Raw genomic sequence first — 18293 nt, forward strand, 5'->3', positions numbered from 1 at the left:
GTTTCAAATGGCGTAAGTTGTTCCCATCAGCTTGCTTTACACACACCAAGTGACACCAATTAATTAGATGGAAAAGAAAAAAAACTGCATCATCAGTCAATCAAACGTTTGGAGAGGACCAAGCAATATCTCATTTCCTGCTAACATTATCCGGCGCGATAAGAAAATGGATTGGATTTAGTTACAGCCATAATTACATTTTCAACCATTTGCTGTGTGACATTGGTTGAACACTAATGATCTCCCTGGATGGGATGCGAAGTCAACCGCAGCAACATGCTTCCTTATTTATGGCTTATCATCCTGCTGCCTCGGTGTGCGAGCGTGTGTGTGTGTGTGTGTGTGTGTGTGTGTGCGAACGTGTGTGCTTGTGAATACATCTGCTGTTGCCTGCCTGGATTGAATGCATTATAAATCATCTTGGAGCTGTCATCAGGCGGACATTCATATAATGGACTGAAGATGGTTTACTTCCCCCCACTCGGATGAAAATAATCATAAATAGCACCGCTGACACTGAAGCGAGTACAAACGTAACTTCTTGATCAATGGTTCTCAAACTGAGTACCGGGGAACCAACTAAGTTTTTTGTTGCGGAACAAAAGACGGGTATAATTGCGTCTTCTTCTTATTTTTTAAATAAAAGGCCTAAAACTAAGAGACTAAACTATTTTTTTTTTTTTATTCATTTGTTACAGTGTGGCCAAATGATGACTCCCCTCTTGTTAACCTTTGACTTTGAAAGAGTTTGTTATAACTAGGGATGTTCGATACGATACTCAAATCTTCAGTACTCACCAACACCGATACCCAGTACTTATGAGAGATAAAATTTCCCCAAAAAACAATGAAAAATACATTTTAAAAGATGACATTTATATCCTAACTATAGCAAATTTCCTTAAAATTGAATGCAATTAATGGCAATGATATTTTTTCAATTTGCTCATAAAAATAATTTTCCATAGAGCACACAATAAAATGAATTTCAAAAAAATCCATAAATAAGAAATAATCTAGTGGCCAGAAAGAAAAAGTCCCAATCAAAATATGTGGTTGTACAACTTCTTTTTAAGGAATAGGGTGAAGTGCAAATAATTCAATTCAATACAATAAGTAGGGCTGGGAATTTTTGACTGTCTCGCGATTCGATTCGATTCCGATTTTTGAGTCTGCGATTTCGATTCAGAATCGATTATCAATTCAGAACGATTTTAGATTAAAAATTATTTGATTGACAATGATTTCTGCTTCAATTTATAGATATCCAAAGAATTGTCATGATCTACTCCAGTCTGACTCGCTAATGCTAATTATTGCACTACTTGTGGCACTTTTAGCACTCAAAAGAACGACTATTCATACAAAACGCTTCAGGAATGTATACAGAGAAGCAGCTTAACATCCTACACTGCCAAAAAAAAAAAAAACTTTTATTGGAATAACTTGATCATGACTTTTTGCTTCTATGTATTAGAACGCGCGGAACCCCAAGAGGCCAAATCGTGTAAAACATGAACAGTGCTCCCATTAAAATGCACACACAAACAAGGGCAAGACAGTATAAAATAGTTGAAATAAAATCGATTTTGGGACATTTAAAATCGATTCTGAATCATACCAAATGAGAATCGCGATTCTTATGAGAATCGATTTTTTGGCACACCCCTAACAATAAGGCTTCAAATAGCCTAATTTAGTAATATCTACCATGTTAAGAATTCCTCAAGCTGTTGGGTGTGTGATGTTTAATTACAGTATATCTTGTTTTGCAATCCATGCTTTTAATTGTGACGGCTGCTCTGTATAGGAATTAGTATACATACAACCTAAAGGGAAACTAAAAAGCCACATTACAAATATAATAGTGTGTTTCAGAGCTCAGAAGAGTTAACAAGGCAATTAAGAGCACGGCAAACCTAATGAGACAATTAAACACGGCGAAGTTACGTGAGCTACAAACATATATGAACCACAGATATAGGTGATATTACTCACAAACAAGATTACTTACTTATTCTCAGTAATGGACACCAAAATGGCGCTGCCGAAAAGTAATGAACACAGGAAACGAACGAGACGGAACAAAACTTTCGTTCCCCCCATTAAGAGCGGGGGGCAGATACCAGTATCGATATCGCAGTACCGATACCATTCACCAAGACTAAAGGTTTTCTCAAGGTTAGCTGTTGTTTATTTTCAACAGTTAGCTAATACATTTCCCAATAACACTATTGTTAGCAGCTGTCACTTTGAGGGGGGGGGGGGGGGGGGGGGGGTCAGGAAAAAGCAAAAGTAAGCCCTCTGTGGCCATACCAAGACTGTTCCTGAACCCAAAACTGAACCAAGGTAATCTTTCTTCTAAAATTTTGTTCCTAAACCAAATTGCTAGTAAATTGGCTTTTCGTAAACTGAGGTTTCACTGTTCATTGGAAAAAAATGCTTGATGGCCAATTTGGCATGCAGTAAAACACATTTTAAAAACTACACTTCATTTTCATGACAGCACATCTGAATATAGAAACAAATATCCACCATATGCTTTTAATCATCTTACTTACAATTAAAGGGCAAGTCAACCCCAAAAATGTCCTTTACTTGTCTTCACTAGTCTAAAGTATTTAATAATGTCTTTGCGGAATATGAATTAAAGCTGCTGAATGCAGAAAATTCAATTACAAATCACTACTGCCACCTGTGGCCGAAAAAATTTAACTGCACACATCCTTCTCCACGTACACTATGCGCACAATGTCACGGAGGGCGGGAAATTCGAACCCGAATCCAGTCTGAAGACTATTGGCCAGAGGCTTGCAGGCCTCAGGAGTACCCATTGAGAACAGCTACAGTGTTAATCTATTAATTAGAAGATGTTTCAGTTATAAAAGGCCAAATAAAAAGGCTGTTGTAAAGATATTTTGGGGCAAATTGCTACAAAGAGCAGCTTTGAGCACCAAAATGCACCCATTTTTTAATCCATCTAAGGGGGCAGCCAGTTTGTCACTTGCTGTCGACCGAAAATGACATCACTTGATGCTCAGGTTTCAGGAAACATAGGCTGTGTCTGAATGTCTATCCGACTCCCTATACAGTGCCCTACTGAGGGGTAGGCCATTTTGTAGGGGTGTCCGAATGTCCAGGGAGCAAAAATGTAGGGCACTCAAAAATTACCCACAATGCACTCTGACAAGTAGTGAACATTGATGCTCATTCAACCAGGTTGATATAGACCACAATGCATTGCGAGTACGAAAAAATAATAATAATAATAATAATAAACAAATCTATGCTATGCTATGCTTGTTTCACAAGTCAATGCCTGCTCCATGGTAAAATGCTAATTTAAATGGACAAAAAAAAAAATGAAAACAACAAAAATAAGGACATTAGAAGTTTTGTCCAGTTAAAAATATAATGCAATATAACATGTTTAAAAAAACTAAACATTTTGGAATTACATAAAATAGTGCCATGCACTTTCTGTATACAATTGGACAAAATTTTCACAAAAGCATGGGCAAATACAAAAAATATATATTAAAAAATCAGCCTTTAATGTATAGGTATTTATAATCCAAAGCGAAACACGATGTGCTTGTTCACCCAACAATACCTAGCACCTCAGCACAATTCAAAAGCAGAGCACGCAACGTCAACAATACAACCGATAATCTCACCTCACACAACAATTTACAGTACATCGCTTTGTCTGGTTCCCCCCCCCCCCCCCCCCAATGAAGTCGTGAATTAAAGCCCAGTGGACTGGCAGGCGACATGAAGTCATTAGTGATTCTGTGCAGCACATGTGACATAAGATGAAGTCATTCATTGGAGGTGCTAGAAAGGGAACGTAAAAGGAAGCTATTGGTCCGCAGGGGACATCATCGGAGGCCACCGCTCCCTTCTTCCTCCCTTCCTTCCTTCCTTCCTGCCCGCTTGCTATCATGCACAGCCAGCAGACATCCAGCTCCCGTCGAAATCTGTGCACTGCATGCTAAAAGGGCCTTACCCGTCTGGAGGCGGCGCCGGTATCTATCTTCAGCTGGGTGGCGATGAACAAAGACATGGTCCGTACAACCTGAGCGCTGACAACTTTCACATCTCCCACGCCTCCAGTGAGCGAGGGGGTGACCCGGGTGGAGGGGGTCCAAAACAGGGGCAGGTGTCTCCCTCTCTCCTCACTGGGTAAATCAATCACGGTGAGAGTGGGATCGCACCTCCACAAGGGCTTATACTCGTATAAGACGCCGCGATGTGGGATATTCTCCTGGCTTAGGATGTTTCTGATGCCTCTCCTCTTCCTTGCACCTGGTCCCACCTTGCCTCATACCCTCGCCCGTGCACTCGCTTACGCTCAGACTCTCTCATGAAGACTTTTTTCAGTTCGATAAGCTAACTCAATTAAAGACTTGCCAGCAGAACGCACGGGCGTTTACAGCCCAAAACGATATATATGAGCTGGAATCACACACATGGATCTGAACGGCGATGCCAATTGTAATGCATGGGAAAGCATTTGTACTTTACAGTGTATGATGATGTTTTAATATGTATTTGTCCAAGCACTGTTTCGGACATGGGCTTCACATCTGTGTTGCATTACAAAATATTTAGTGAAGTACAATGGCGTCATTAGATGCTTCAGCAAAAAATGTTAAGCCCCCCCAAATTATTTTTATTTTACTTTATTATTATTATTATTATTATTATTATTATTATTATTATTATTATTATTATTATTATTATTACAAAGAATTATCAAAAAGTTTGGTATAAAATTTTCACAAAATGTTTTTAAATAAATATTAATGAAACCCATCATTAAACAAAAAAGATTTTATTTCGTCCGAATGCCGAAAATGCCTATTATTGCCATTTTTGGCCGAATATTTTCAGTGGCCGAAAATTCGGTGCATGACTAGTCTATCATTTTTACTGGCACTAAGCAACTTTGAGGAGGATGGTAGGAATACTGCAAATGTGCTGACTGCTTTATGGCATATGTCACATCCCCCTTTCCCCATTCGTTACAAAGACGTAAATCAATTTAAATATCGACGCACAATTACTGCTTTCCTGGCAGAAGCAGCAAAACAACTGAAAAGTTTTGTCTGAGGAGACAAAAAAGAAAAAACGAAAAGGGGAAGCTACCCGATTAAAAGGACAGTCAAGGATCAACATTGGCCCGGCTTTCACTCGCTAAAGTTTTTTGGGGAAAAGACGCAATGCGCTTGTCCTTATGGGAAATGTGGTCTTCAGGCATAACATTACCGCTTTTGTCCATATGGCATCGCCATAATCAACGCAAACTAAAAGTTCCTTAATGTTGCTTTAATTCTTTGAGTTTCATGAAAAAGATGACAGCGGCAACCAAGCAAGCATAACAATCAGCTCACATCAATCTCGGATTGATGTCATCAGGTTCTAGACATCATTATGAAGTTTCAAAATCTAGAAAAAAAGCCTCACATCCTTGAGTCATTTTGCGGGGGGTATTGTTACTGCTGACATTCATTTTAAGTCCAGAAGTATAAAATAAGTGCCAATGTTTGCTCCATTGTCGGGGCCCCTTTGAAATAAGTCATCCTGTGCCGCCAAAGGTGACATAAAGTTCATCTTTGCATGTGCGCCACAGGCGATAAGGTTCTGTCAACAACAGCAAGTCAGCAACTGAAGAGTCCTTTGAGTTCAAACCAGACCAAGTGCTTGTAGCCACAGCCAGAACAATTAACAAGCTGATTTTGTGCCATGACATTTCCCCATGGTCTTTTTAACAAACCCCCCTGACACTACATTTTTGCCACATTTACCACCCTGACATATACTTCAATGATTACGAGCGCTGATAGCTCACAGTAAGTCACCGTGAGCGTAATTAGTACAAAAGGTCACGATTGCCATGTATGCCGTTTCAGTCTGATGAGAAATTAATAATGCACTATGAGGCTTGAATTTAGTTCACCACTTATTGTATTTATTTTATCAATGCACGTTCAATTTTAATGTTCTACATTTGTCACTTTCCTGTTGATTTTGTCAAATGCAAAACAAAATGCTGCAGTGGTAAATTAATGACATTAAGGGATTACTATTTTTCAGGAGACATACGAAAATGACTTGCACTTCCAAGTCACTACACTGTCAAGGAAAGGCACTACATCATGCAGAAACATGTCAAAGCCAAACAGGTAAGCAACACTGTATTAAGTTTTGTTGGATGTATAGATTAGCCTAATTTGAGAGGGGGTGTTTGTGTTTGGTTGTGTCTCCAGGGGCCAAATAAACATTCTATAAAGTGCTGTCTCCATAAGCGGATATCAATGGACCAAAAAAGGACAATGCTCATGTTGCGATCTGCTAGACCAATATTTGAATTTAAAAAATATTTTAACAATCCCGATCTCTTTTGTGGATTTTTGGTAATGCTTATCACCTTATCCCACAAGAGCGGTCATGGTGTTTGATGTCATGCTAACTATCAGTATATCATGCAATCAGTCATACAAGAGCTTAGTTCAGATTTTGAGCACTTCGATACACCAATCCGACATCGGAAGTTGGGAAGTGTCCGGACATCGGTTTGCACCATCTGATTATTGTATAAATCACCGTCGGATTCTGTTGCAGAGGATTTGGGGCATGTTGAATCGACGTCGGACCGTCGTCACATTTGATCACCCCGATTGCCTGCTAGCTAGCAAATCAGCGCAAGTGGTAAGGACAGGACGCAACGAATACCGACAAACAGTAAGCAGTGGAAAGTCCTTACCATTTCGCTCATTTGCAGTTTTGCACATTATAACCCTTCGCATTTCAACAGAATTAAGAAGATCAAGAAGATGAATTCATCACTGGTTCAAGAGAGACCGGCATTGTATTACATTAACATTTAATAATAATAATAATAAATCTGATTTACAGTGCTGCTCAAAAGTTTGGGAACCCTGGGCAGACTTTTTGTATAAAATATTAAAATAACCTTATTAAATGTTTAGTCATACCCAAATCTACAACGCTGACATTGAAAATAATGGACTTGAACAAAAAGAATGATAATATTGTCATTCATTCTTGAACAAAAAGTTGTTGATTTAAGAAAAACTTAATAAGCATAAGTATGAACCTCTCAATCGGACATTGCACCTCCTTTTGCAACTTCATCCAAACACTTTCTTTAGTGATTTATCAATCTACTTTGGGGGAATTTTTGCCACTGTAACTTGCAAAATGCAGCCAGTTGAGAGAGGTTGGGTGGGCGCTTCAGGTCCCGCCACAGTGTTTTGAAAGAATTTAAAATCAGGATTTTAACTGGGCACATCCAGAACATCAATCTTGTTGTTTTTCAGACATTCCTTTGTTGTATTGCTGCAATGCTTTGGATTATTGTCATGTTGCCAAGCATTTACTTGTACTGTATATTACACAATACTAAAGAGGGTGTGTTTCGCGTCGAAGTACATCAGTGACCCCCTCCCCGTGCTTTTTTTTTTTTTATTGACAATAATATGTTCTATGCAACTCCAGTAGTCGAAATACGGTATTCTGGTTAATATTGCGTTAATGGAATACAAGTTAAGCAGCAAAATCCAGCCGTTTTTAGCAATATCAGAAGGCGGCCATTTTGCCACTTGAGTCAAAATAGCATCACAGCTGCTTAGGTCTCAGCCAATCACAGCTCAGCTTCAAAAAACATGTGAGCTCTGATTGGTTGCTGCCTGAGCCCTGAGCAACTGTGATGTCATCTTCAGTCGACGGCAAGAGGCAAAATGGCTGCATAACTCATATTCCACAATATTAATCAGAATGTCACGTATAATATTGTCAAGAAATGTTTACGGTTGACTTCCCCTTAAATTAAATGTGTATAAATCTGCTAGTCCGGTGCAGCGTTGACTTTTGTAAACCCTCTTTTGCCATTTGTTTTCAACAAAGACTCTGGTAAATCACTCAGGTTCGGTAAATTATCATATGCATATAACAATACACGTGTTTGTGTAGTTATCCATTATAAACATAACCAGCCCATATTATGTGGCATCTGTATGTCACAGTGCCAGATTCCAATTTGAATAAAGTATTTATTAGAGTCATTAATTAGCTACAAATCTAACATTGGGAAGCTTATCTACAAAAACTAAATAGCTGAGTTTCAGACGTAAATAATGCAAAAAAATAAAAGTCTTTAAACTAAAATGATCAAGGAATGACAACAAGAACCGGAAGAAGAACAATAGTTGAATAAATGCATGAGATTAATATGAATACATGCACATAGTTGGACGAGTTTTGCAGACGTGCATTAGTCCCACTTTAATAAAACTCCACTTTCTGTCCCCCCTTGATGCCACTAAAACCTTTATGTGTCCTTCCTGCGGCTATGAGCTCGTCCTTCAACCCGCAGTGCACCTCCCTGCCCAAATGGCACAATGGCCCCGAAGCATCCTCCACCACCGGCGCACCTCCCCCGAGGAGGCCAAAGTGGCCCCCGCTGCACTTGGTATGCTCCTCAACCCCCCTGGAGCAGCTCAACTTTGAGATCAAGGTGGAGCCGGCGTGCCCAAGACACACGAGGAACGAAAAAAAGATGTCATCGCAATGCTAAGCAGCGATATATGCAGTAATGAGATATGGGTCTTTATCTGCAGGTGTGTTTACCACAGGCGGGGCTCTTTTTGGTAATCTGTCAAAAGCAAAGTCTACCATACCAGAGGGGGAAGCTCTGTAACACGCCCACTTCCCCATCGGGGAGATGGAACGCGCTTCTCATCTACGGCAGAGGCCTCTCCGAAGTGGTGTCTGGTCGGTGGCTGGATTTCACTTTCCTTTCTTTTCTTTGGTCCTTCCGCGGGTCACCTGACGGCCTCAAGACTCTGGCTGGAAGTGTTCGGTTTAGGTGAACGGTATGGGATTTTTTTAATAGGTTTTAAGTGAACTAATGAATACACACACACACACAAAAAAAAAAGAAAAAAAAAGCGCAATAATGATGACATGTCAAATCGGTAAAATTACCGAATGAACAATACTGAGCTCTCCAGAAAAAAAAGAAAAAAAGAGGCCTTTCCGAAGACTAGAGGCCAGCCCTCAAGCATAGCAGTTAGCGCAGACAAATGAGCGATCTCCAGTCGTGCGGAGGTCCCTTCCTAGCGGGCTCACCTCGCTTGTCTCAGAATTTCATTTCATTGAACAATGTGCTATTGTGTGCCACAGAATTATCACTCTAAGTACGGTCATTGGCTAGAATAAACAGATGCTATCAAGCTGCGTATGTATTGTATATAGTCTGTGTGTGTGTGTGCGTGTACACGTATCAGGAAATTGAAAGTCATTTTGCAGGCTCTAATGACAGCGGCGAGCAGCAATACAAACATTTTAAGCAGGCGATTCAATGGCTGGGTGGTGAAAAACACACAGCTCGCAATATGAATACAGAATGGATTTGAAAGACTTTTCTTCCAGCCCCTTTGCTGCATACAAATTGTGTCGGTGAAAGTTTGTCTGTTCACTTTGACTTTTTAACTTCCTCAGAAAGGGATGTAATAGGAAACGGTGTCATTTTAATAGCTTATGTTCAAATTGTTGGGCCACTGCAGTGCGTCGCAACCCATCAAGTGTAAACTAAATACATTTATATTTTGTCATCTGCGTATTTCTGAACATTTGTCTGTGATCGAGTCATGTGATTGACAAATTGCCACGTCACATTTATTCAGCTTATTTGCATCTCAAAGCTAAAAAGGTAAGCAGAATAGCAGTGTTAGCACAAATTAGCATGAGCTAACAGTGTTGCCAGCATTAGCTTCTATTAGCGATACATACGTTAAGTTTTAAGTTAACCTAGCCATATTTTGATTTCCACACTCGGCCCTGCTTTCAGATACTTAAATGTTAAGTTTATTCAAATATACCATACACTAGGGGTGTTAGAAAAATTAGATTCGGCAATATAGCGCGATATTACAGCGCGCAATTCTCGAATCGATTTAATATGAGGCCAAATCGATTTTTAAACATACATTTTTCATGGGAATATTCAACAAAACGTCTTACTTAGGGTTAGGATTCACACATTAAGCATGGAAGAATGTTATATTAATGGAACATTAAGCCTTAATATTTTATTTCAGGGCTGTTCAAACATGAAACAGACTGCAACCTGTTCATTTAATGCAGTGGCTCAGTTATAAGTCTGCATTTTTAGATGAATAAATACATTTTCATACAAATCTTACAGTGTACATGTACAAGTTTACTGATTAGTATTTTCACAATTTAAGTAAAAATAATAATAATTTTGCGCAATAATCAATTTATAGATTCGTATCTGGATTAATCGGTATCGAATCGAATCGAATCTTGACACGAATCGAATCGCCAGGTACTTGGCAATTCACACCCCTACCATACACTATAAATATTTTATCGTATGCCTCCTCTATATGGGTAGAAAATGAAACAAACAAACAAAAACATCACTCTATAAAGTCTTGACAAATAAATAATGACAATGTTCGAAGCCCAATCTTTTTTGACCCAAGTTCTATTTTTCCAAACAGCACCCTCTTGCGATGGGACTGGTCGTGGGAATCGAACACACAACCAAGTCTCCGGTTTGGGAGCGCATACGCTACCAGTGAGCTAAAATTCTGGGCCACTGAATGTGCTCAGCACCTTCCTTATTTGAACACTAGGGAAGTGAGGTGCACAAAAATGCTAACCAACATTTGTTTTGTTTTTTATAAAATACTTTTTTAACCATTAAGGCCGGGAGGGCGTGACCGCGCTTCTGCCGTTAAAGTCGGGAGCCCGGATATGTCATTTTGTCTTGTTTTGTCCAATTATTGGTCTCTTAGCTGATTAAATTCATCCGAATATGCACGAGAGGGTGACGTGGGCCTCGTAGCATGACCTGGAATTTTGTTTGAGCATTTATGGTGGATTTGCGGGAGTTATGAAATAAATGACGCGAATGACGACGGCGCGGGAGGAATTAGAATCAGTGTAATGAGTCGACAGTGACATACTGTTAAGAAATGAGGATGCTGGAAATTTTGACACCGAATAATTACCACTCATGTTGAAAGCAAATATTCCTGCAGATGCCATATTTGTTTGTTGATTTTTTTTAAACAATTTTTTTAAGGCTTATAATAATAAAATTAGGTTTGTGTGAATGCCACAGGTGTAAGTTGTTTTGGAATTATGTTTCTATCTGCTTTAGGAGCAGAGATATCAATTATTTTGAATATTGTAGAATTTCCTGGACAACTTCAGGTTTTCGGGGGTGACTCAAATGTCACCCATAGGTTTTTGAGGCATGTTTTGCGAGGCGCTTTAGGTCTTAATGGGTTCATATATACAATAATAGTACACACATTCCTAGCCCCTTACCCTAACCCTAACATCACAAATGAGCCTAACCACAACCAGAACTCAATTCAAACCTAAATTCTAAAACAAAGTCTTGACCCTCAAAAATGGCCCTACAAGGACAAGTGAGCTCCACAAGTCTGTAAAATCCCAGAATATGGGCCCCGCCATGTAGAAAAAACACACACTCACAAAAAGGCACCCTTTTTCCACCTACACCCCCGTGAGTCTGCAGTTTACGACTTGCCGTAATTCTGTCTTCTCATTTGTTGTGCAAGGCATCAGTCAAATTTTATTCAACAAATGCTAATTGGTCCCGTGAAAAACAATGAAAACCAAGCATTTTGTTGACTTTATAAAACTCCCCCAGACGCCTAGACTTTTCTTGGATGTCAAAAAAGTGGACAAATGAAGACGTATAGCCCCCCTAGTTAAGTTGTGGGCATGGGTCTATCTCTATCACCTGGGATACTTTCACATTACGGTTGCATCAAGGTAAAAGAGGAAACATCAGAACTGAAGCAGACGTGCTAACCACCAGCCCACCAAGTAACTAAACATGCCTTGGAAATTAATACCTGTCAGACAGTATCAATTAAAGACACGAGTATTATTGCCTCAGGTGTTGTCTGTCACTATGTAGGATGCTGAAAAAAACGACATCATCAATATCTATCAAACTTTACAGAGGGATGCGCCTCTGGCCGATGAATTGAATTTGAGAAATTTGATGGAACTGACGAGGAAATATAATATATAATAAAGACTAGAAAATAACTATTAGGGGTGGGGATCTTTGAATGTCTCACAATTCGATTCAGATTTTTGGGTCTCACGGTTCGATTCAGAATCGATTTTCGATTTAAGAACAATTTTTTTATTAATTTTTTTTCAAAATGATTTGATTGACAATGATTTTTGCTCCAATTTATAGATGTTCAAGGAATTGTAATTATCTACTCCAGTCTGACTTGCTAATGCTAATTAGTGCGCTACTCGCAGCACTTTTATGACTGAAAAGAACGGCTCCACCCTGGAAAAAAAAACTTTTATTGGAATAATTTGATCGTGACTTTGTCCTTCTACTCCCCCTTTTTTTTTTTTGGGGGGGGGGGGGGGGCGAGCTCAGTATTGTTCATTCTGTAATTTTACCGATTTGACATGTCATCATCATTGCTCTCTTTTTTTTTTTTTTTTTTATTTATTTTGTATGTAGGTGAGGATGTGCGTGTGCGTGTGTGTGTGTGTGTGTGTGTGCGTGCGTGCATGTGTGCGTGCATGTGTGCGTGCATGTGAGTGTGTAATCATTAGTTCACCTAAAACCTATTAAAAATCCCATACCGTTCCCTAAACCGAATACTTCAGAATCCAGCTAGAGTCGTGAGGTTGTCAGGAGACCCGAGGAAGGATCAAAGAAAAGAAAGAAAAATGAAATCCAGCACCGACCAGAAATTACCTACTACCAACCAGAGTCTTTCACCAACCCCAGCTACAACTTAACAGTGTAAAGACCGCGTGGAACCCCACTGCCCCTCAATGGCCAAACCGGGTACAACATGAACGGCGCTCCAGATAAAAGGCACACACAGACAAAGGCAAGACAGTATAAAATAATTTAAATAAAATCGATTTGGGGACATTTAAAATCGATCGTACTAAATAAGAATCGCGATTCTTATGAGAATAGATTTTTTGGGCACACCCCTAATAACTATTATTAATCTCTTCATTGGTTTTAGAGAAGATTAAAGAATAACAAAATGTCATAACTTGTGATTCAAAAGCGTTTAAATCGGTGGTGGTTTTACACTTGACTTGACTTTCTAGGCAAAAGCTACCAAGGAATGGACATTAAAGTTATGCTCCCACAGTCTCGTTTTGAAAACGTGCCCATTCGTATGACGACGGGGAAAAGGATCCACTTGGGAAACATTTCCACAGCAACACATCAAAAAAGGAACATAGCAGCTCAACATCCAATAGCTTTTACACCGTCATGTTATGAAACTCCAAATGTCTTCTTTTTTTTTTTGTCCTCTAAAAAGCTCCTTATTTTATCATCACTGTGTATTTGACTAAACGCGAATATGCCAAGTTTTGAATCTCAGCAGCCCAACATTGTGGCAGCGGTGTCACAGTCGAGTAATCACTTTTGTTTTTAGGCCTCCAGCAGAGGGCAAACTAACACAACGCATGGCTGCATCTGAACACTCAGTAAATAAGTGCAGGTGTCCTTTAGGACCAAAAGACTTTCTTTCCGCATGCAACACATCATATGTAAGTATTTTGATGTGAGCATGACATTAACATGTTATTGAGACCCATGAGAAGTGTTCCAACATCATGAAAAAGAATGCATCGCAGTCTCCAGCATACCCAACAGAGGATAAGCAGAATAGAAAATGGACGGATAACATCCTTTTGCATACCTGTGTATAAACTCAGGATAACTCGGAGGCATGAACTCAAAATCATTTGTGGGCCGACGGGCCCTCGGGAGGAAGACGCGCTGGCGATGATTTAACGTCCTCGGCTTCAACAAAGAAAAGAGGTTGACGCGCCGACACATTTTCTTTTCTCCCGCCCTATTGAACCCAACAATTGACGCGTCTGTCTGTGTAATTCAAGTTAACTTTGGATCTTTCAAGCAAGTCTTTCTTGGAAACGGCATTGTGGGAGTGCTATTGCTGGGCCGTGACGACATGAAAGAAAAGAATGGAGCTCAGATTTTTTTCACTGGATGGGGAAAAAATCCGTTCAAGCTTAAGTAGCGGTAGGCAATTTCAGAATGTAGCAGATGCACACAGCAAGGCAAGACTGTAATTAATATATTCTGAATTCATATTTTCTTTATTAGGGATTTTACCTCAACCAGACATCCGTTTTCTATGTGGGCACGTGCGCTCATGAAGGCCGTGGGCGAGCTACGGGTGAGAGGGAAGGTGAACCCTGGGCGGGCATTAAAGAAAACAACCATTCACACCTGGACAATTTAGACTAAATGGTGGTTTTCTTTAGACAGCCGAGACATCTGTGAAAATCAACTGAATATAGAATCACCTCATCATAAGTAAATATGGCTGAAAAGTGTGTCACGGTTAGTGGCAATAAATCAAATGAATTCGATACCTCGTCATTTTAAAAATCGAATCGTTTGAAATTTTCCAAATCGTCAAATGGAATTTTGTTTATTAAAAACTGTTGTTCTTATGTTGTGTTACATCCAAATGTTTTTGTGGCAGAATGCTGGATGGGTGCTTTACAAGACACTACCTAATTGTGGCATTTAAGAAAAAACTAAAACTAATTTAGAATCAGTATACATTATTGTTGTCTGAACATTTTGCATAGGATTTTTGGGGGGGAATAAATGAAACCTTTAAATTAATGTTTGTTGGGTTTATTAGATTAAAATCAATTTAAATCGTAATCGTCCTGAATGTCTGTAAAAATCGAGATTTTATTTTTGGGCCATATCGCCCAGCCCTAGCCCCTATTGAATACTATTAGAATTAATTATAAGAGATCAGCCGGGGCCATGTTGCAAAAAGCTTCTTTTCCCAGTGTTTTCAACAGGTTTGTGAATAATGATGAAACTTAGCTATATGCTAATGCTAATTGCTGCAAAACAGAAACAGATACAAATATCCTTTTTACCTTTTGGTAGGTTCCATGTTTTTATAGAAATAAAACAGAATATTCTGTGGACCTTGCAAAATCAGTCAAAATCCAGTGAAACAGCTGGTAGCGAAGGGTGTTGCTTCAGTGAAAATGGCTGTCAGTGAATGAGTTAATTTGATAATCGATTACTAATCAAAATAAGAAAAAGTATTAAATGGGTTAAAGATAAACTACAACAAAACTACTATCCAGGAGAAAAATACAATTCAAAATATCTGCCAATAAAAAAAGGAATGTGCAATGTTTTTGTGCACATTATGTGCAATGTCATTTCCATCAATGCTCCTCGCCCAAGTAACGCCATAGATGCTACCCCAAAGAACACTTACATTACCCTTCATTCATTGTTCACCTTTGTATGTTATTATTTGACCTGATTTTGACTTTGTGGAGATGCTGAACGTTGGACATCCAACAAGCACATCAAAGACAGGGAAGTCCTTTACTTCTATGACACATATACATCGGAAGGTGTTTAATCTGGTTCGTTTGCACAATACTGATTAATCTTATTGGAAGAGTTGCATTGTGGCAACTGGTCATTTATTTGAACGTGACATCAGCTGCGCTTAAAACACACTCCGAGGTTGTAATTCCGGCACAAATATAAAGCCGTATTGTGGCCTCTGACTCCAGCACACAGAATGCTGGGGTTGGGTTTCTTCTATCGCAGATTTTATCAAATCAATTTTATATGACTATTGATTAGGTGTGGGTATCTTTGAATGTCTCACGATTCCATTTGATTCCGATTGGGTGTGCGATTCGATTCAGAATCGATTTTTGATTCGAAATGATTTGATTGCCAATGATTTTTGCTTCAATTTATAGATGTTCAAGGAATCTTAATCTACTCCAGTGCTCTACTCGCGGCACTTTTATCACTCAAAAGAACGGCTCCACGCTGCAAAAAAACAACTTTTATTGGAATAACTTGATCATGACTTTTTCCTTCTACTCTCTAATTGTGGCTATAACTTAACAGTGTATTAGACCGCATGAAACCACACTGCCCCTAAGTGGCCAAATTGGGTACAACATGAACAGTGCTCCCAATAAAGGCACACACAAACAAAGGGAAGACAGTACAAAATAATTTAAATAAAATCGAGTTTGGGACATTTAAAATCGATTCTGAATCATACTAAATGAGAATCGATTTTTTGCCACACCCCTTCTATTGATCACTTGTCTATTGCGATACATATTGATATCAAATTATCACCCAGTCCTACTCCATCATATTGGTATGTTTATAAACAACTGCCCCTTTGTTATTATACTGTATATACGTATACATCCATCCATTTTATATATCGCATTTCCTCATTGTGGACTTTAGTAAGACGCCAGCGCATTGCAGGGCACACAGACAAAAAAAAGCATTCACACTTGAGGACATTTTAAGAGTCTTCAATGAAACCAAAAGCGTTTTTGCCTGTTTTTGGAATTTGGGAGGAAGTTGAAGTATCTGTCTTTCAAAAACCCACGCAAACTCCACACGGTTTGGAGCCTGGATTTGAACCCCCAATCTCAGTACTGTGTGGTGTGACCATTTGTCCACCATGCTGCCTGTTATATACACATTTAAAAATATATATTTTACATTGAAAGTCATACAAAAAATTCATTATGCAAATACTTCTCCATTAATGTTAAGAAGGAATTTAGTGTTGGTAGTGGTGGGGGTGGATGTCTGTCTTCGAAATATGCAAAAAGTAAAGTAAATTCCACTTTGGGGACAGACTCTTTTTTTCCCAAAATGAAAAAAAGAAAGCCGTTTAGCAAGATACAAAGTGTGACACAAGTGATTTACAGTCTTCAACAGGGATGTGATTTGACCAAAGTGAATTTATCTGAAAATTTAGCCGGGGGTCTGGGGGCCGCTGGCACCCAGCTAGGTCCAGGGCAGTGCCCTGGTGGGGGTACACATGGGTTTTCCGTGTTTTTAAGTACTTTCAATGCACTCACATGACAAAGAAATAGACAAAACAACAGCATAAATTTTCAATGTATATTGAACTATCCCATATAAAATGGCAGTTTTAGTCAACTCAAAATCAGTCACATTCAAAAACATTGGACTGCCTTTGCTTTTAAAAACTATCACTGAGAATATCATCATATCTAACTAATGTGATTACTAAGTTAACACATAAATAATTTTGAAGAGTTCAAATTTCATGAACAAATAATTGTATCATGACCAAATGAAAAGTAACTCATATTAGAGCATACCACAAATGTCTTTGTTATAGCAGAATATGTTATCTGTCGGAGTCATGTGCATACACAATGAACTACTAAAAAAAAATAAAAATAAAATAAATAAAAAAAAATCGGATTTTTTTTTGGGGGGGGGGAGATAAAAAAAAAAAAGCGTAATTCCGCGAATTAGCGGAAAAATCACATCCCTGCTTCAATCAATGAACCTCACATGCATGCAGGTGAGGGAGGAAACCGGAGACTACCTGGAAAATACACATGGAAGCACTAGTAGAACATGCATTGGGGCCGCCTGACTTACGATTCAAACCCATTACACCTGCTTGATTTAGTACTATAGTGTTAACCGCAAGCTCACACGTTTCAGCTAAGCAGCTGCATTTCTCATGTTATGCTTTCTCTAGCTGTCCCAATATGTTATTGCGACGGTTGGGAAACAATAAGCGCACTGGGAGAACTTCTATTGTGAATGATATGTAACAGAAATCTAAAAAAAAGTTAGAGCCAGGGCACGCTGGAGAAATGACAAGAAAACTAGCAAACGCTGTCTGTCTCCGTTAACAAATAAGGACAACATGTCACGGGAGCAGCTGTAGACCTTGCACATTTCTAGTGTAGCAACGGCGTGCTTTACATAATCAGTACATTACCTTTTCCCCCTTGATGGACGTCCGGCGGTAGTTGCCCGCACCTGCTGACGAGTTCATGTTCCCGCGAAGTGTGCAACTTCTTCCGAGCTGTCTCAGTAGGCACGCACGGAGCGAAAGCCACGCCGGAATGGACGCGGTTTCCCTTCCCCTTTTTACGTGGAAGCAACTCAACGCTGGTAAAAGCAGCAATGGGATTTGAGGAAATGCTGCCCACCTGTAGCACTCGCTTTTGCCGATTGGTAAAGCTCACTTGCTCTCCCTCACTCTCCTTTGAATAACCGCTTGCTGACTGGCTCCAGAAATGTTTAAAGAAGGGGGGGTCGGGGGGATGGGGGGCGGTGGCAGTGATTTATGTCCTCTGTAGCT

The 18293-nt window shown here is 39.4% G+C and overlaps 1 protein-coding gene across 1 annotated transcript in view; it reads right to left on the reverse strand.

Annotated features, from left to right (window-relative positions):
* dpp6b (dipeptidyl-peptidase 6b) overlaps window positions 1-18129 on the reverse strand; it is a 118741-nt gene extending 100612 nt beyond the window's left edge. Inside the window, exon 1 of the mRNA XM_077558524.1 lies at window positions 17928-18129. Within this exon, the coding sequence (XP_077414650.1) occupies window positions 17928-17984 (57 nt within the window). The 5' untranslated portion in view covers window positions 17985-18129. The remainder of the gene's footprint in view (window positions 1-17927) is intronic.
* Window positions 18130-18293: the final 164 nt, after the last annotated feature.

The sequence above is a fragment of the Vanacampus margaritifer genome, chromosome 2 (assembly GCF_051991255.1).
Source record: "Vanacampus margaritifer isolate UIUO_Vmar chromosome 2, RoL_Vmar_1.0, whole genome shotgun sequence".
Classification (NCBI taxonomy): Eukaryota; Metazoa; Chordata; class Actinopteri; order Syngnathiformes; family Syngnathidae; genus Vanacampus; species Vanacampus margaritifer.